The sequence below is a fragment of the Vidua macroura genome, chromosome 20 (assembly GCF_024509145.1).
Source record: "Vidua macroura isolate BioBank_ID:100142 chromosome 20, ASM2450914v1, whole genome shotgun sequence".
Lineage (NCBI taxonomy): Eukaryota > Metazoa > Chordata > Aves > Passeriformes > Viduidae > Vidua > Vidua macroura.
In genome coordinates this window covers 7742163-7761354 of record NC_071590.1, presented here as the reverse complement: position 1 = coordinate 7761354, position 19192 = coordinate 7742163, and the positions used below count along the sequence as shown (strand labels likewise).

At 62.8% G+C, this 19192-nt stretch overlaps 1 protein-coding gene across 3 annotated transcripts in view; it reads right to left on the bottom strand.

Moving 5' to 3' along the window:
• ABR (ABR activator of RhoGEF and GTPase) overlaps positions 1 to 17563 on the bottom strand; it is a 37954-nt gene extending 20391 nt beyond the window's left edge. Inside the window, exons 1-2 of one of the 3 annotated variants that reach the window (XM_053995364.1) lie at positions 17318 to 17563; positions 3731 to 3915 (exon numbers count right to left, since the gene is read on the bottom strand). In XM_053995364.1, coding sequence (XP_053851339.1) covers positions 3731 to 3915; positions 17318 to 17546 — 414 coding nt within the window. In that variant the 5' untranslated portion in view covers positions 17547 to 17563. Of the gene's footprint in view, positions 1 to 871; positions 1182 to 3730; positions 3916 to 8383; positions 8590 to 17317 lie in introns of those variants that run through there. The other 2 variants (XM_053995365.1, XM_053995366.1) reach the window with 2 other exon arrangements.
• Positions 17564 to 19192: the final 1629 nt, after the last annotated feature.

Sequence of the window (19192 nt, the reverse complement as noted above, 5' to 3'; positions counted from 1 at the left end):
CCCTGGGCGCTGCTGTGACAACAGAGTGTCCACCCTGCCAGGCTGCCCCATTAAGGCTGGGCCACGGTGACCAGCGCAGCAGGAGGGCGCATGGAGGGGGGGCAGTTTTATTCACTAGGAGCTCGTGGGCTCTTTGCCACAGATTAGTCACGGGCTCTTCCTGCTTCCCCAGCCTGGGCCCTGCGCAGGAGCTCAGGAGATAAGGGGCCCACCCATGCTCAGGGCCCACACACCCCACGGGGACGATGTCAGCTGGACCCCCGTGACACAGAGCAGTGACTCTTAATCACTGTGGCTGGCTGCCCCACGCAGGAGACCCCAGGAAGAGCAGGGCCAGAGCCCTCTTCCAGCACCCAGGCACCCTGGCAGGGTGGGCATGAGAAGGATGCTGAGCTGCACCTGCCAGCACAGGGGTCTCTCCAGGTCCACTCCCCATCTCTGTTTTGGGACTGTTTAGGCGTTTCTGGTGGCCGAATGTGGGAATTGGCCAATAGCCGAGCAGTGGGGCAGAGTGTAAAACGAGCCCCTTCCTGAGCATCCGGTGCCGGCTCTGCTGAGCCCCGCAGCTCCCACCCCGCAGCACGTGTGGCTCTACACCCCCCTGGGAGGACAGCTGGGTGGTCACCTCACTCTGAGCCCTCCACACCTGGAGCCTGGCACAGCCCTGCGCCGTGCCCCTGGCCACAGGCAGTCCTGGGGCTGTGGTGGGGCCGCAGTGATGCTCCCGCTGCTCCCAGCTCTGCCCCCCGCCAGCACCCACCTCATGGCCCCAGGAGCTGTTCCAACACCTGGGCATCACCAGCACCAGCAAGATGCCTCTCGTCCCCACACCCACTGCCCAGCACGGGTGCAGCGTCCCCCCGCTGCCCACCTTGTCGCCGGCCGAAAACGGAGACACGGGGCTGGTGGGGGTTCCTGGCTCAGAGTCATCTTCATCCTCCAGCACTTTATCCAGGTACCCTATGGCCTCCTCTTCCTCCTCCATGGCTGGCCGGGCAGCGGGGAGCAGAGGGGACCCCACAAGGCTCCAGGCAAGGGGCTCACGCGGCAGAGCTGTCCCAGCCTGACTCAGCTCTGGACGCCGGCCACCAGAGCGGGATGAAAGGAGCCATTATGGGATCCCCGGTGCTCCAGCCTGACCCAGCTCCGGCCTCCCGGTCCCCGGCGGCCCGGGCGCTCCCGGCGCGGCTGCTGAGCCGCCCGCGAGCGGCGGCGGCGGCAGCTCCGGGCTCGGCAGCGCAGCGAGCGCAGGGCCAGCCCCGCTCCCGGCCGGCTCCGCTCGGCCCCGGGGCCGCGGGCGGTGCAGGGGCCGCTGCCCGCGCCCTGCGCCCCAGCCGGCCCCGCCGCTCCGCCCTGCGCGCTCCTACAGGAAATGCTCTCCCGGCTATGGAGGTGGGGCTGCTCCGCCGCCGCAGCCCGCCCGTGGTCAAGGCTGGGGCGAGCGGCAGCCGCCTTCCCCGGCCGGCTTTCCCAAGGGGTGTCCAGCAAGAGCCGCGGGGAGGGGTCCCCTGCCAGGCCCCCCCGCGCTCCCCCCCCCCCCGGCTGCGGGAGAGCATCCCTTCTGTTGTAGCCCTCTGGACCCCCGTGTCCCGTGGGAAGGCACAGCCGGACCGTGGGGATTGCCACCAGCGAGAAGTGACCTTGGAGGGCAGCAGCATCAGCAGGTCCCACACGGGGACCCGGCTGTGCACCTCCAGAAGGTACCGGAGCTCTCCCTGCCCCAGAGGGGACTTGCAGCAGTGTCACAGAGCTGAGCCGTGTGTGTTCACACCTGCCTGCCGCACATCCCGCAGGGACCAGCTGGCACCTCAGCCTGAACCGCGGGGCAGCGGGGCATGGGGACACCAGCACTGCTGTGATGCTTGTGAGGGACACTGTGGGCCTTGGCAAACAAGGCAAGCAGGCTGGAGGAGGGGACACTAATGCAAGAGCTGTTTCAGCAGTTTCCCCCGGGCTCCTCAGAAGCAAAAGGGGAACCAGTGGCTACATGTGCTCTGCCCACAGGAGCCATCTCTTCTCCTTGCACGCATCAGAGCCTGCAACAAACTCCTGCTGTGAGATGTGGGCAGGGACACAGGGACTTTCCAGAGCCTGTGTCCAGCTCTGTGTCCATGCCACAGCTCAGCCTTTGCATCACGACCCTGCCCAACATGGTCAGGTCCCCGGAGTGGGGAATGGTCCCTGTCCAGGGGAATGCTACCCACAGTGCCAAACCCAGCAGTACCCAAGCAGGGGCTGGGACACCAACTCCACACCACGACCACATTCCACGGTGGGATGGGGAGGGTTAAGATGTGTCTGCACACAGCAGTCACAGGCCTCAGACATGGTTACAGCTGCCCCAGGAGCCTGCAAGATGAGATGGCCCACCAGAAACCTCCTCCAGCCCTCTCAAAGGCAGTGCCACCAGTCCTGCCTCACTGGAGGAGAGCAATGGGCTGAACCTGGCACCCTGTGCCACCAGCACAAGCCTGTGCCCCTCGCAGGGCTGGGCACACAGTGCTGGTATTGGAGGGAGCTCTGCCAAGCCCCAGCACAAGCAGCTCCAGATAAAGAGAGGGAGGCAGAGCTGGCACGGAGCTCCAACACTTCCCAATCCTGTTTGTCACAACCAAGTCAACGTTCCTGCCTGTGCCCAGACCCAGCGTGTCCCACCAGCCCTCAGGGACACCCTCAGGGACACGTCTCCCCCCAGCCCTGTCCCCCAGGGCCACCCTCTGCTGTCCCTGCTGGCCTCGGGTCAGAGCCCAGCCCCGGAGTGTCAGGGCTGGGGTCGAAGGGCTGTGCTGGGGGGACAAGGAGCCCGAAGCCCGAGTGGTTTAGAGACAGCCCCGGGAGGTGGTGGCAGAGGGCAGCACCCTGCTCTCCCTCCCCAGGGGTTCTGCGTGCCGGGACGACGATGCTGCGATGACGACCCTGGGGAGGAAGCCACACCTCTCCCTCTTCTGCCTCAGCATCCGGGTCAGAAGCTTAACTCTTTCCATGACAAAAATAAAACTTCACTTCTCCCGGCCCGGGCAGCGGCAGCGCCGGGGGATCCCCCAGCCCGGGGCCGTGCGGGTGCTTCCCGCACTAACCCCGAGGGGCCAAGGCGCCTGCCTGGACCCCGCCGCACCCGGGCTTTATGGAAACTTTCATTCTGGAAAAAAACCTCTCGCTTTTTTCCCTTTGGATCTCACCCCGCAGCACTCTGGCCATTCCTCCTCTTTTGGAAAACCAAAGGGCTTCCCAAGGATGCGCTGCGAACAGCAGGGGTTACATTTAAGTTGTGCAGAGCGGGAGTGGGGGGGGGCACCTTGTGTCCCCACCCCTGCTGGTGACTGGTCCCCGAGCGGAGTGCCACTAGATGGAGCCGGCAGCCCGGCGGAGCCGCTGCGCCCTGTCCCCAAGGGCTCCCGGAGCTGGGCACCCACGAACTCCCCGCTTCCAGCACGCCCGGCCGCGCCCCCGGCCCGGGACCCCGGCCCGGGCCAGCCCATCCGCTCCTGGCTTTGCCACCGGCGTGGCACTGGGGGCAGGGACACAGCGTGTCCCACGGGCATGGCATCCCCTGAACTGCTGCTCCCTGGCGCCCAGACTGCCACGGCCAGCAGAAATTGGGCTGCCGGGCACGGTCCCCCAGGTCACAGCAGCAGCAGAGCACCACAAACACCGCTGACAGCCGAGCCGGACACCCAGAGCCCAAATCCCCCCCGCCCCCGGTGCAGAGCCCCGCGCCCCCAGCACCTACCCCTGTGCCGAGGCCATCGGTGGGCGTGGGTGACACACCGTCCCCGCTCTCCTGGCCGCGGGCGCTGAGCTGGGGGGACATGGTGGGCGACTCATCGATGTAGGGCATGGTTTCCGAGCCCTCCGGCAGCGCCTTGGGCTCCTCGTTGCCCTCGGCGTCGTATTCGTCCGCACCATAGTTGAAGTCTGCCGGGGTGAGAGAGGGTGGCCGTGAGCATCCAGGCACGGCTCAGGGTCACCGTGTGGCACCGAGGCCACCCAGCCCAGCCTGTGGCTACCCGCGGGCAGCTGACCCCACGTCCCGGGGCCACTCACGGACAGCCCAGCCCAGCCCAGCCCCGCTGCCTGCTCAGCCAAGCGGGCAAGAAGACATCACACATCACACCGAGCATCCTCGGCCCCGCAGGCATCCTCTGCTCGACACACTTCCCTATATTTGAATAATTAACGGAACCGAGAGGCCCGGCGGCCTCGTCTGCGCAGGGACAGCTGCTCTGCCAGACGCTCCAGCCCCATGCAAGTGGCTGTGCCCTGCCTGCCCGCCGGCCACCATCCCTGTGCCATCCCCGGGGACAGACGAGCTGGGCTGGCAGCCACAGCCGCCGTCCTCCTTGCTTGCCCATGCCCACACTCCTCGGAGCGTGGAAATGCGGGCCAGGATCCACAGCACGGAGGGCAGTGCCACCCCCCTGGCAGAAGTGCTCCATTGCCTCCCCGATGGGGGATGGAGGGGGGCTGCATTCCCAGTGCAGGATGAGGCCCCCGCCCCCCCCATAACAGCACCCGTTTTTGGGTGCCCCACACTGACCCACAGTCCCCCATCACCCAAGGCCCAGGGGAAGCCATTTCGGGGAGACAGAGCCCCAGCTGGGAGGGCTGGGGGGTCTGCAGTGGGGCCCTGGGGCGCAGCGGGGACCGGGGTACATCCTAACCTGTTACCATGGGAACGGCAGCGGCTCGGTGGCGGCGGGAAGAGGTGGCTGCAGCAGCCCCGAGATGCTGACAAAGGGGAGGGGGAAGGGAGCCCGGCTGCGGCAGGGACGGCCGTGGGGTGCACCCAGCACCCCCCCCATGTTTGCAGCCAGGAGCCCCTCGGCAGCTCCCAAAGTGGCAGGGGGCACATCCAACACCACCCCCTCGCTCCCCTCCCATCCCGCAGCCCCAAGGATCCCTGGAAGCCACATCCCCACAGGCCTCCTAGGCACAGACACTGGGGAGACCCCAGCTAAGACCCCAGCTGATAACCTGGCCACAACGGGGTGCACTGGGGTCAGAGCAGCCGCCCCAGACCAAACCCCACACCGCTGCCACTCCATGTCCCCACGGCCCTGGCCATCCTGGACAAGGACTCCCCTGGCTCCCACCAACACCGCTCAGCACATTAATATTACATCCTGCTTCCTAGGGAGAGTGGATGAATCTTTAAATCAAAGAGCGCTGCAAAGCGTGCTCAGGCCAGGAGCCCTGCCAGTGCCAGTGGGGAGGGATGGAGAGTCCCATCCTGCACCTGAGCGGGGTTGGAGGAGAGCTGTGACATGGGCCAGATGCACCCCATCTCTGCCAGGACACCACAGCCCCTCTCAGACCTTCCTTCTTTAGCAATTAGCTGATAACAATCCCTCAGAGGCTGTGGGGCCACCACAACCCGGGAGCTGATTGAATTGCCCCCCCCCCCCCCATAACACCCCCTGGTCCTCAGCTTCCAGGAAAAATAGATTCCTGGCTCTAACCTGCCCTGCCTCCTCATGGTGGGATATCCATCCTCTCTCCTGTCCTGGACAGGTCCCAGCTGTGATGCTTCCAACACCATCCAGGAGCATGGCAGCATAAGGCTCATTAGCACTGGTGTCCCCCATGATGGCCATTCCCCAGGACACCCACCCCACACAGCTCCCCTGAGCCCCCTCAACCAGGGACTGTCCCCAGGCTGGGAATGCCCCAGAGCAACGCAAAACTCTCCCCCAAGCTCCTTTTCCCAGCAGGTGGGGTCTAAGGGGGAGCCAAGGCAGCAGAGAGGGGTCAAAGCTGACGGTCCCCAGCAGCTCGGAGACCATCAGGTGCCATCGCCTTCCCTCCACCATGGCCAAGGTCTGCAGCTCCAGGCTTAACCACAGGGACACCCAGAGTGGCACTGCCACTGTGGCAGTCCTGGCAACCCAGGCGGAGTGGCTCAGCACCCAAGTAATGAGGAACACAGCGTTAATGAGGCAGCTGGGGACCCTGGGAGGTGACACCTGCAGCAGTGCAGGGAAGAAGGTGGCATGGAGAGGGAAGGGAATGGCCTGCAGGGATGCAGGAATGACCTGGCTCCAGTTGCTAGCAGCTGGAGCAGATCTACATCCCAGCCCCAGACCAGACCTGGGGATGAGTTCTACAGGCACCAAGGAGAGGGACCCTGCGCTGTCCCCAGGACAGAGCCATGTCCCCACGGCTCCAGCTGTGCCACCCAAGGCTGTGCAGTGTTTGAGGGGCCTCACCTGGGGAGCCTGAGCACAGGAACCTCCCCAGCAACCCCAGAAGCTGCTACAGGGAGGGGACCGAGCACCACCAAGCAGCCAGGACAGGCAAGGGAGACACTGATGGGCGAGGGGACACAGAGAGGTTGTCCCCTGCATCTCCCTGCCTGTGGGGTGCTTGTGCCACCCAGGCAGCCCAAACCCAGCGTCTCCCTCCCTCCTCCCCCACAGCTGCATTGCCCCTGCAATGTGCCCGTGCCAAAACCCAGTGCTATTTTTGCTCCTGATTTTTAGCAGCACTGGAAATCCTCCTGCTGCACCCCAGGCATGGAGACCGAGGGCAGGGAGGAAGCCTGGCCCAGGGAGCCACTCTGGGGGGCAAGGACACCCCGACCTGAAACAGCCTTGTAGCCCCAACCCCACAGACAGCCCCAGGGCTCTGAGCTGGATCCAAGCCCACGCTGCACCAAGGGATGCTGTCACCCATCAGTGCAGAGGCCCTGTGAGCTGGCACATGGCCCCAGCAGGGTGACAGGGCCAGGAACGCATCCCCATGAGGGATTATTTTCCCCAGGAAAATGTTTTTGCTCTGCCACATCTTCCCAGGCTACTGCCAGCACGATGGTCCCCATGAGGGAGCTCAGCCAAGGGCAGCAGCTGGCTCCTGCCCAGCTCGGACAGAGCACAGTCACAGCAGCTCAGGGTGGCATTTCCAGCTGGACACGTGCTGTTCCCTGACACCTTGTCAGTGTGTGGGCACAGCCCAATGCTCACCCACTCCATCCCACTTCCAAGAAAAGCCCAACATCCACACAGAGCCTGTGAGATTTTGGGGAAACGCCATGGTTTCCCTGTGCCTGGGTGAAAATTCACCATGACAACACAGATGTGTGAGCTGGCCTCGGACCTGCTTCCGTGGGCCTCTGCTAAAAGGGTGGCTCAACAGCCTCTCCTGCACACCATCACTGCCCTCCTCAGTGTGATGATGAAGGCTGGACCCTGCCCTGCATCTCCCAAAACATGGGCATGCCAAGCAGCCTCCCCCACACCCTGGGGAGGGCAGCTGGAGCAGGATTTGGGACGGCAGAGCCATGGCTTTGCAGAGATGCTGTGGTTGGGAAGGAGGGTGCAGAGGCTGGGGCTGGATGTGGCCCCTGGGCTCCAGCCCAAACGCCTGCACAGCCACCCCATCCCCCGGGGCTGCTGCTGCTGGATGTGGCCTCTGGCTGTGGACATCAGAGGCTCTGGGCTGGAAAACTTGGGGAGGGGGCTCAGTCCTACACAACGTGCCCCTTGGCGGCCCCTGCTCCCTCTAGGGCATGACAGATGCCAGATCCATGCACGGAGCATGCTCCGGAGCATCCCACCTTCCCACGCACCCGTGCCAAACCTCGCTGCCCCACCAGCACCAGGCTCAACACTGCACCCCAAATCTCACTCCGAGATGCCCACGCGGCTCAACGCTGCCCCAAAATAACAACGGGGACCCTGTGACCGAGCCCCCTCATCCCCTGGCCACGTCCCTGGCTGCCGCTGAGACATCTGCCATGAGACCAGGACCGGCCCGGCTCCAGGGCTCACTCCTCCCTGCTGCCCGTCCGTGCGATCGGGGGGGTTCGCACCCCCAGGCTGCTGCAGGACGCCCCCGGCCCCGCCGGCTGCCAGCCCCCGGTACCGACACCGCGTTGCCACAGCACCGGCACCGCGCCTGGAGCTCGCCGCCAACATCACGGCTGAGGGAGGCAGGGAGGGAGAGGTGTCCTCCCACCGCCGCGCGGGGACGGCGATGGGACCTGGGGCCAAAACGCATCCCCATCCCCAAAGCCCCCCGCGGGCAGTGCCGGCTGCCACGAGTGATCTGCTCCAGCCTCAGCGAGCCCCCCGCGCTGGGGCCACCGCCACCCGCCCCGCTCACGCAGCCCCCGGAGCAGGCAGCGGGTCCCCAGAGCCTGGGGGATGCCGGACCGACCCCGGCCAGCGCCGCCCTGCCACCAGGACATGCGGGATGCTCACGGAGGGGAGCACAACTCCCTGCCAGCATCGCCAGCCCCCTGCCCGGGCTCGGCTCCGCCCGGGACGCCCAGCCCGGGCTGCCCGGCACAGCATCCCTGCCCAGCGCGACGCAGCGTTACACAACAGGTAGGGGCGACCCAGCCCCTCGCCCCCCTCGCCCCCCCCCGCCAGCCCAGGCCACGTACTGCTGTAGAGGGTGTCGATCCAGGAGAGGCGAGGCAGGCCGCGGTGGCTCAGCGGCTCCATGCTCGGAGGGCTGTGCCGGCGCTCAGCCCGCTCTCATCTCACAACAAAGGCGGCGGGCGCGGGCGGGAGGCGGGGGGCCGCGGGCCCAGGCGGGGGCTGGATGGCAGAGCCGGACACGGCCGCCTGCCCGGGCACACGGCCGCGCTTCTGCCAAGGGTGCCCAGGGAAAGGAGGTGCCGCCTGGCAATGGCAGCGCGTCCCGCCTCCCGCCCCTGCCTCGCCGGGGGGAGCCGAGCTCAGCGTCCCCCCGCACGCAGCCACGCCGACCCTCCGCAGGGGTCTGGGGACCGGCGAGGAGGAGGAGGAGGACAAGGAGGGGATGGTGGGGGCACAGCAGCATGTGCGGCTGCCCCCCCTGACCATCCCAAGGAGAGCAGGGGGGAATGGGGGGAGCTGGCTCCATCACCCCTTCCACCACCTTGCTGTGACCTGGGGATGCTGTGCCCACTTCACAGCAAAACTTCCCCAGCCCCTCAAGTCGCTACGGCTGAAGGACACAGCTCTTCCCAGCCCTGCTCCCCCTGGTTCTGGGAACCAGGGCCTGCAGGAGCCGGGAGCAGCCCTGCCCCACACAACTGGCAGGGCTGGCAGAGCAGGACGTGGGCAGGCAGGGGTTAAACCGCCCTCCCCAGCTGCATGTAGCCAAAGGAAATACGAAGTGCCAGAGTCATCAACCCCAATATGTCAGGGCGCCAGCCAAGCGTTCAAGTGCAAAGAGTGCCCTGGTTCAGGCTGTGCCGGCACCGCTGCCCCGTCCCGGCAGTGCGGGCACCATCCCCTGGCAGCGCCCTCGGCCGCGTCCTGCCCGCGGGGCTCGCTGTGGGCAAGGGCCTGGACCGGGCACCGCGGCCAGACGGGAGCCGGGCAGGAGGGATAATGCTCTGCCGGGCACACGGGGAAGGTGGAGCGTGAAGTGCCAGGACGCGGGTGGGAGACCTGAGGGGACCCTGCCAGGGCACTGCCACCACCCGATTGCCACTCCCAGGGATGTCCGTGACAGGCTCGGATGCAGCATTTTGGTGGAGCACGGCAACGCCAGAGCTGTGCTTCGGCATGGCTGGAGCACAGGGAGCCATTGGCACCTGGCATCCAGGATGAGGAGCCACTGCTGCCCCCAGCACAGCCCTGCCTGCCTGGGGGCTGCAGCCAGCCCTGGCATGACAAGGACATCCAGAGCCTCCTGCACCCACGGGCTGTGAGTCAGGGACACAGGGTGCAGCCCTACAGCTGCCATTTCCCACCTTCCTCTGCCCCATCCCAGGTACTCTGGGGAGCTGCCTCTCCCCTTGTCCCCAAGACATTACCACAGGCAGTGCCCAAGGGTGGCCACGATGTGACAGCCTTTGCTGCTGTCCATCCCCCACCAACACCCCCATTCACTCCTGCTTTGGCTCAAGCTCAGCATGTCCTCACTTTGTCCCTTAATGGATGGAGAGTTTCCTCCACATTCCACACCCCTGCACCCCCCAGAGCCCGAGGCCCAGCCAGGAAGGTGACAGTGGTTCAGCTGAGAGCATCAACCCTGTTCATGGCAGGAAACCACAGTCCGCCGATGCCCTGGGGAGCCCTGCAGCAGCACCAGCACAAGATGCAGCTGCTCATCCTCAGCACGATGGCTGCAGAGCCGCGGGGGCAGCAGGCAGCTGCTTTTCCATGCACAGCTCCCTGCATACAGGCAGGGAGGGGCTTTTCCACATTTTTCCCTCAGCCAGACACACTTCCTGGCCACTCCCGCCCACAGCACCAGCCTCTCCACGCCCCCTTTGCACATCTGCTACTTTATCCAACACGGGGCACGAGCTGAGCACTTGGACGAGCTGCCAGACCTCCTGGAGCCCTCCCCAGGCTGGCCACCCCCAGCCTGACACCACACAGCAGGTCCTGGCAGTGCCATGGCCAGGAGGACCAGGCAGGCAAGTGCCCCACAGCTGGGTGAGTGTCCTGGGAAAGCTGAGCCAGGGCCACCCCGTGCTGCACCACTAACCCAGGCAGGTGGCCTTGCACAGCCCACACCAACCAGCCCCACCAAACTCCTGGGCGGTATTTTTACTTTGTTTTTCATATTCTTTTCACCTTTGCAAAAACATCAACAGCAAAACCTCAAAACTGCAAAGCAGCTGAACCTTCCTTCTCTCCCTCTGGCTGGGGAGAGCACCCACCCCCACCCTGGCACCCATCAGCCCTCGGTGACAGAGACCAGTCCTGGGTGAGGAGATGCTGCCAACCATGTTCTCAACCCCCGCCAGCCGCCCCCAGCTCCAGCTGGGAGCATCCCTGCGGCAAGAGCCGGGAGCTGAGCTCCACCATTCCTCCCCACCAGCAGCCAGCCCTGCACAGCCTGCCTGGTGTCTGGCTGTCTGCCTGGCATCTGCCCAGCCCCTGCCCGCCAGCCCACGCATCGCTATTTCTGGGCTCTTGTGCAAGAGTCCTCCAGCCGCAGCCTCAGGAGCTGCAGGAGCCCCAGTGCTTGCCCAGAGCTGGGCAAGGGCTGCTGGTGGGCACCCAGGGCTGGTGGTGGGCACCCAGGGCTGGTGGGCACCCAGGGCTGCCAGCAACCAGAGAGCAGCTCCAGAGCCACCTGCACCTCCAGCACTGGGGGTGTTTTCCCACAGGAAGAGTGGAATGGGAGAGCGAGGTTGGGGAGCACCATGCAAGAGGCTAAAGAAGCTAAGGACTGGAAGAGCAGCCAGAGTGCTTTGGTTTGGGAGAGGGAAAACCTCTGTGTGCTGCAGCCACGGCAGGAACACAGCCAGGGCTGCAGAGTCTGGGGATGAGGTGGGAGATGCCAGAGGAGAGCCTGGCTTCCCCAGCTCCTCCAGTGCCTGCTCTGCTGGGCTCTCAGGAGGTCCAGGCTCACCCTCACTGGTGCAGAGCAGCAGCTCTCCCCTCGCCAGAGGCTGCAGAGAGGGAAGAGAGGAATAAATGAAAATGTTTCCAGCCTCCCTGCCAAGGAGCACAGCAGGCCCTCAGTCCAGCACTGAACTTTTCTTCCAGTATCACTTCCCAGTGGAATTGAAACCCTGAGGTCTGTGCTGCATCAGCCCCAAGCTGCACTCACTGGGGCACAGCTGAGAGGTGCCTGGGGAACAGGGAGGTCCCTTGGAGCATCCTGCCCTCAGGGCAGTGCCAGGCAGGGTGCCAGAGCCAAACAAGTGTGGGGAGGAGGGCAGAGAGCCAGCCACAGCAGCACTGCCCCTGGCCTCTCAAAATACCAGATGGAGAAGGAATGAAAGGTGGTGGTTGGTCAGAAAAAAACATTTTACTTCAGGTGAAAGCCTGGGCCAGCTATTGCACTGTGGTTCTCTTCTGAGAGGGGGCAGCTGTGGCTGTGTCTGCCACAGCCCCCAGCTGCTCCTCTGCCCCCAGCCCTGGTGCTGAGGTGGCTGGGCCAGGTTTGCTTCCCAGCACAGGAGCTGTGGAGGAGGAGGAGGAGGTGTTGGTTCAGAGCCTCGGAACAAAAATCGTCCATGGAACAAAAACTGTCCTCGGCAGAAAGCCCCTTCCCAGCACAAAGGTCTCCCTATCTGCCAGATCTTCAAACAATCCCTGAACTTTACAGCTGGGACTTATCTGGAGGCAGATCTGCAGGAGTCCTCTGGGATTCTGCTTAGGCTGGCCAGGCTGTGCTCCGGCTACAGCCAAGGGAGCCAAGTGCTGCTGCTACTGATGCACACACGCCAGTTATCCTGCTTAGCAATCACTGATCAAGTCATTTGGGGTGGGAAAGCCAAGCCTGCTCGAAGATGTCTCTTGGGGATGGGGTGAGCTCTGTGTGTTCCCTCGGGCTGGCTCCCGGCCACTGCTCCAGGTGACCTCAGTGGGAGGAAAATCCAGCAATGCCACGAACCAAGGGGGAACAGGGATGGATGGACACTGAGTGAGCTGCCCTGGCCAACCCAGGCTCCTTTCTCTAACCCAAGAGAATATGAATTCCCTGCCAGCACAGGGCAAAGCTTCTCCCTGTGATCACTGCTGCAGGGCTGGCCACAGCAGACAGCACCCAGCAGAAGACAGAGCAGAGCCATCCACTGGGATCCCAACTGTGGGCAGGAGGGGAGGAGGAACCCGAGGAACAAAGAGCCCCGCTGCACAGAAGTGTCTTCCCAGGGAAACAGAAAGAAAACAAACCCCAACCAGATTTCAATAGCCTTACAATGCAAATGTATTCAAGCCCCGCAGGGCACTTCTGGCTCTATCCAGCCACCTAATGAGGATTTCTTGCCTGCCCTGCTTGCTGCCATTGCTTCTACCTGGGGCTACTGATCACGCACAACCAGCCACTGAGAGCCTGGGGGCCACCTCCGTGCTGAAGTGCTCGTCCCCACGGTGGGCACAGCCCGTGGCACCGAAGGGCAAACTCCATCCCCAGCACCACTGCCCAGCCCTGAATGCTGCCGGGCTGGGGGAGCTCAAAATCAGCTTGGCCCCAAATTCTGGGGGCCAAAACCCAGTCAGTGGGACTGTGCCCAGCTGACAGAACACAGAGATGCTGCATCCAGACCCACCTCCTCCAGGAGGGATGTTGGCATCTCTGTGCTAATGAGAGCAGCACCGCTGTGTGCCAGGGGAGTACCCCTGCCCAGTGAGACTGACAGGGACTCCCAGCCCTCTGTGCACCCATCCTGCTTCTCTGCAGGGCCCTGGCACCTGGAAGGGCTGCTCCCCCACCCAGAAGATGCAGCTGCTGCCACGGTGGTGCCCACAGGCAGAGCTGATCACAGGTTCCCCCTCTGCTCTTGCAGCCCTTTACTATTTGCCCACCACAGGACAAACTCCAACAAGCAGCACTTTCTGCTCTCACTTAAAGCTTTAAACTTCAACTCTTCTACTAAAAGGCTTTTCAGCCTCATAAACTTTACATTTATTTATGATCTTCTTTAACAGTGACAACCTGTTCCAGACTTAACCCTGCAGTCCCCATCCCCATCACTCTCTGAGGAAACAGCCTGCCATCACTCAGGGGCTGCTGTCACAATGCCATCAGGGGGGTTTGTGGAGAGAAATCACCTCCCCAAATGCTGTTGGGCCCCAGAGCAGATGGAGACAGTTCAAAGGTCCCCAGCAGGCACACACACACACACACACACACACACACACACACACACACTCTCTGCGGTTTTGTCCTTGCCTGAACAGTTAAAATTAAACACTGAGATTCTGCCTGGCCTGCCCTGGCCAGAGGAGGAACTTCCAGCCTCTTCAGAGCCAAACAAGCACTTTCTAACAATGGGGAAATATAACAAAGTAAAAATTTAGAAACTAAATACAAGGACACAGAGGTGGTAGATGGGCTCTTGGGGAGGCACAACTGCTCCCACTGCACCTCCCTGTTTTGGGGCCAAGATCCCATCCAGGTGCTAAAGGCTGGGGAGATGGATGCACAAACCATGCAATATTTCACCTTCCTTGGGCTGTGGAATCCCCATTCCTTCCCCTCCTGCACACCATGGCCTGCCCCAGACAGAAAGAGATGCACCAGGAAAAACTCTGGACTTTGCTCACTATTTTCCCTTCTGCTTCTGCAGAATAGTCCAAGAAAGGGACAAGGAACAAGCAGGGTCTAAGTGCAGCTTGGGACAGGAGGACAGAGCTGCTCCTCCATAGCTGCAGGGAGTTTTTCTGGGACAGACAGAGGTGCTACTTTCGCAGCAGCAGCACAAGCTGAAAGCAGGGATGGAGTAACAAGAACAAACCCTGACTTTACCCAAATCATGTCAGGAGCCCCCAGCATGACATCCATGCCAATCCAGCCCCCATCTGGGCATGCAGGGGTGAGGTGGCCAATGCAGCTCCCTTCCCATTCCCAAGGTACCAGTGAAGGCAGTGCAGCGGAGCAGGGAGAAGAGCCCACGTGACTCCAGAATCTTTCCTTGAGAGAAACTGTAATTCCAGCTAAACAGAGGGCTGGGGATTCACTTACAGCACATCTCACAGCCGCAGCATCCTGCCATAACCAGATCCACCAGCTCACGCCATCATGGACTATTCCAGCTATGCCAGCGCTCCCCACCCCAGAGCTCACATTTCTGGGGTACAGGGTGCTGCACAGGGCAGCTCAGGGGCTCCCAAACCTCACAGCCTTCCAGAGGAGCTTCAGCTCCACGGCAAAGCCAGCCTCTTTCTCTGCTTTCCCAAGGACAAAGCGAGGAAACCAGCACGGAGTTGCTTCCACCTCTGCGCTACCTGGCTGCCGGGCACAAAGCATCTCCACTGAGCGTCACCTCGTCCTCCTCTCAGCCACCAGCACCATCTCCTGCTCAGCTCACCCTCTCCAGGCTGGCACCAACCTACAGCATTCCATCTTTCCAGGAGATGGAAGCAGCACCCAGCCTGAGCGTCGCTGCGCCCCGGCACAGCGCGGCACGGCGCACACTCAGCTGCGAGGCCAGCTGCGTGTTTAGCCACAGGGACAGGTGACGGCCAAGATGAGGGGAATTTCAGTCCTTTCCACGCTTCGTTTTGAGCCATCTGCTCGCTGACGCTCAGATTTCGTTGGTCCCCGGAGAGCTGGCACAGGCGTTATCTCAGATGCCAGGATCATGTATCTGGCTGTCACACCCGCCGCTCTCGTGCGATAGCCGCAGACGGGCATCTTGCAGATTTCCTCCCTTTAAATCAGATTAATCACAAGCTACTTAAAGGAAAACACTGTGTTTCCCTGGTAATTCCCATAAAGATGATATTCAACACTCCTCCACTTGCTGTCCAGAGGGTGCTTCCCAAGGCTGATACAGCTGGGGACTGACTGCATTCAGCCACAGCCACAGCACCACTAAGCTTCAAAATTCACATTAAAATACTGAAGGACTCAGGCAGAGCAGCACTAACCAGGTTACACACCGCCAGAGTGCTGGCAAGAAAAGCAAACAGCACCACAATCATGAATTTTCAATTGCATCTGAAACATAGAGAAGTGAGAAGAAAACAACAGGAGCACCGGGTTAGCCAGCTGTCCATGAAAGGGGGATCCAGGCAACGACTGCACACCTCTTACTGCGCTCTCAAATTCTGCTCTAAAATGTCAGCCCAGTCAGTGCACACAGGGGCCCTTATAACGCCCAACAAAGAAAATGCTGATGCCTGGGAAAGGCTCGGGACAGGCTTGGGACAAGGCTCGGGACAAGGCTGGGGAGGGCTGAGCCCAGCCCTCCGTGCAGAGCCCAGCCGTGTCACGGGGCAAGGAGCCAGGCACTCAGCACAGGGGATGCTTCCTCCTCTGGTCAGCTGGAGCTGCTGACCCTGAGGAAGACCCACATAGGGGAGGAGGAAGAGGAGGAGGAGGAAGAGGCCACATTCAACCACAGCTGATGCAACCTTGGACTTCAAAGTCTTGCCAAAAGACTCACCCCCTCCCAGCTGCAAAGGATGGTGCAGGGCTGGACCTCCAAGCCAGGACCCTCAGGGGCTTGTGCTGTGCTTCAGGAAAGCCCCTTTAACATCACCCACCAAGCTGAGAGCAGCCCTGCACCATCCTGGTTTTGGAAACATCCAAGAGCAAAACCCAGACACAAACAAAACACAGGTCTGAGTGTAAATCAGAAGGACTTGTGCTTGGTCACTCTCAAGCCACTTGAGCCACAGAGCAGCTCTCCAAGAACCACAGCCCGTGCCTCCTCCCTGCTGGGAGCTGGAGAGGGGCTTGGAGCAGCCCTTTGAAGGCAGCATTCCCAATGTCCTTGTTCCTGGCTGCAGGGCTGGGCACAGGCTCCCACGGCCGACTGGAGAGCGAGACAAATACTCACACGTGCAGCCTGGCACAGCACGGTGACAACACTGAGAGCAGCCACGTACTTTGGACATTTCACCTCCAGGCAGCTCAGGAAGGTGAAGTGGAAACTTCCTCCAGCACTGCAGACTAATGCAATAAATATAAATGAACTAAATATTAAGCATAATTTGACATCAGAGCACTTGCTCTCCAGACAATCTTAAACCAGCACGATACAGCCTTGGGGGGAAACCACCACCCCAAACAATTGAGCAAGAACAAAATTAACTCAAGTTAGCTGTGGAATTAGCAGAATTTAAAGTGACATTCCCTAGTTGCCAGGACTATGTTTGAACCGAGTTTAATGCTGATGCAATAACAACTTCCAGGCCACTGGAAGTAGGACAGTGTGACGGCTGACAGCGCTAGCTGGCTGTGCCTTCAGTGCCACCACACAGCCAGGCACTTGTGAAATAACATCGTCCTCAATCCACCTAGAGAAATGCCCCGGGACGTGTCACCACCCCGGCATGCTTCTGCTTTAGAGCCTCCAGGACTTCCCCACAGGAGGTCACAGGGTGTCACCTGAGCAGAGGTGTTCCCGTGAGCCAGGTCACGCCGCCGGGAGGAAGTGACTCCTGTGCAGCGTCCCAGCCCCAGAGGTGACTCGTGGGCCACTGGCCCATCACCGAGAGCCAGCCACCCTCCCTCCTCGCACACCCAACGATGGGGCCTTGGCATGGGACGTCCCTGGGAATGGGACAGGGAGGAGACAGGGCCTTGGGGTGACCTTAGTGGTTGGTCGGGGACTGCACAAGGGCTGGGGCGGCATTAGCTGTTTGATGGGGATGGCAAAAGGAGTTTGGGCATTCTCTACTATGTTTCGGCATGGGGCGCTCCCGGCTGCGTGCTGGGGACGCGCTGGGGCTCCCGTGCCGAGTCACAGCCGTGTGGCACGGATGGCACAGGGGCTTGGGGTTGCCTTTACCCGTGGCACGGCACGGGGCCACGGGCACGGGGGCCCCGGGCACGGCACGGCAGCGCAGGACCGGGGATGCCCTCGGCCGTGTACATTCGCCCTTGACCGTGCGGCGGGGACGGCGCAGGGGCTGGGGACACCCTCGTGCCCTGGGGCGCGGGGTGGGGACGGCTCCCCCTCACCCACCTGCCGAGGAAGCGTCCTCCGCGTCGGAGCTGCCGGCGCTGCCGCCCTCCGGGGAGCTGCCGGCGGGGCGGGGGGCGGCGGGCGGCGGCGGCGGCGGGGCCCGGGCCAGCGCCGCCTCCAGGTAGCCCACCTTGAAGCGCTCCTCGGCCAGCGCCCGCTGCAGGCGGCGCAGGTGGCGGCGGCAGCGCTCCAGCTCCCGCTCCATGGCCCGCACCGAGCCCAGCTCCATGCGGGGCGCCGGCTCCCCCGGGAACTGCGCCTGCCAGTGCCGCGCGAAGTCCGCCCGGGCCGCCTCGCCCGCCGCCATCCCCCGCCCCAAAGCCGGGCTTCCCCCCACCCCCCGGCACCGCCGCCTTCCGCCCCCCGCCGCCGCCGCCGCCGCCGCCGCGGGGCCTGACGTCGGTGCCCGCCCCCGGCCCGCCCCGCCTCGGCTCGGCTCGGCACGGCCCCGCCGGGGCGGGGGCAGCGCTGCCACCGCCCCCCGGCTCGGCCCCGGCTGCGGCCCGCGGCGGGAGCGGGCGGGGACGGGATGGGGACAGCAGCGGGGTGCGGGCGCTGCGCTCCTGCAGCTCACAGAGTCCCGCTGCCCTCTCCGGGTCTCCCCGAGGAGCTGCGAGCACGGGGATGTGGGCGAGGGAATGCCCGGTGCGTGCAGCTCAGGGCAGTAACAGCATGATAACTAGTGCCAGGATCCATCCCAGGTGCTCCGGGAGATCCCGAGCTAGGAACAACTGAGCCTTAAAGGCTCCTGTGCGTGGGGTGGCTCCTGTGCCTTCCACAGCTGCCACGTGCCCTGGCCTAGACTGCAGAGCTCTGTGTGTCCTATCCTCATCCTCTGGCCAGTGAAACTCTGGCAGCCCTGTTGGTCTCAGGATGGATGAGCCATTCCTGGGACATGGAGCAGCAGGCACAGGCTCCTGTGGTGGGCAACGAAGGCCTACAACTCCCTGAAAGGAGTGTTGACCCATTCCTGGTGGGGGTTTGTCTCTGCTTACAAGGAACAAGGGACAAGACAAGAGGAAATGGCCTCAAGGCTTAAATTGGGTATTAGGAAAAGTGTCTTCACTGAAAGGATGGTCAGACTTTGGAACAGGCTGCTCAGGAAAGTGATGGAAATGTTCAAAAAACATGGATGTGGCATTTAGTGGTTTGGCGGTAACAAGGCAGTGCTGGGTTAACGTTTGGATTCCTTTAGAGGGCTTTTCCACCTGGAATGACTTTGGGATTCTGTGAAGGCCTGAGTAAGCCTTTTGCCCACTGCCGGCCACATGTGCTGTGTTTAAGCACGTGCCCATGGCTCACTCCCGCTCCACAGGATGTGGATTTCCGACCTGTGCCAGGGCAGGGCTGTTCCCTGGTGCTTTGCGCGGTGCTGGAGCAGGGATCTCACCCACAGGCGCCTCCAGGCCTCTCAGTGCCTCTCCCTGCCTCATCCTGTGCCCTGCAGAGTGGCTGCCTGGGCATGGATGACTCAGCCCGTGTCCCTTGTGCCACCTGGCCGTGCCCCAGCAGGAACAAAGCACCCTATTTATTTACCCGCGGGCCCAGGCAGTGTCGCAACAGCTGCCTCCTCCTTCCCCTGTCACCAGGAATGGGCACCTCCCTGCACGCCTCTCCCGGCTCTCATCCTTCCCTTGCTTTGCTCTGGCACATCCATGCCTCTTGGTGCAACCTTGCCAAGGAGGATGGATGGTGCTGGGACAGTGCCAGGAGCTGGGCAGCCCCCCCAGGCCATCAGCTGCCTCTTCACTCCATCAGGGTTTGACCTCCAGTGAGGGCTGTGCTCCCAGATGGCTCCAGCAGCTCTCACCTGGAAGTTTGGGGGTGTTGGATGGATGTGGCAGCCAGTCCAGGGCTCTTTGCAGGAGCTGAGGC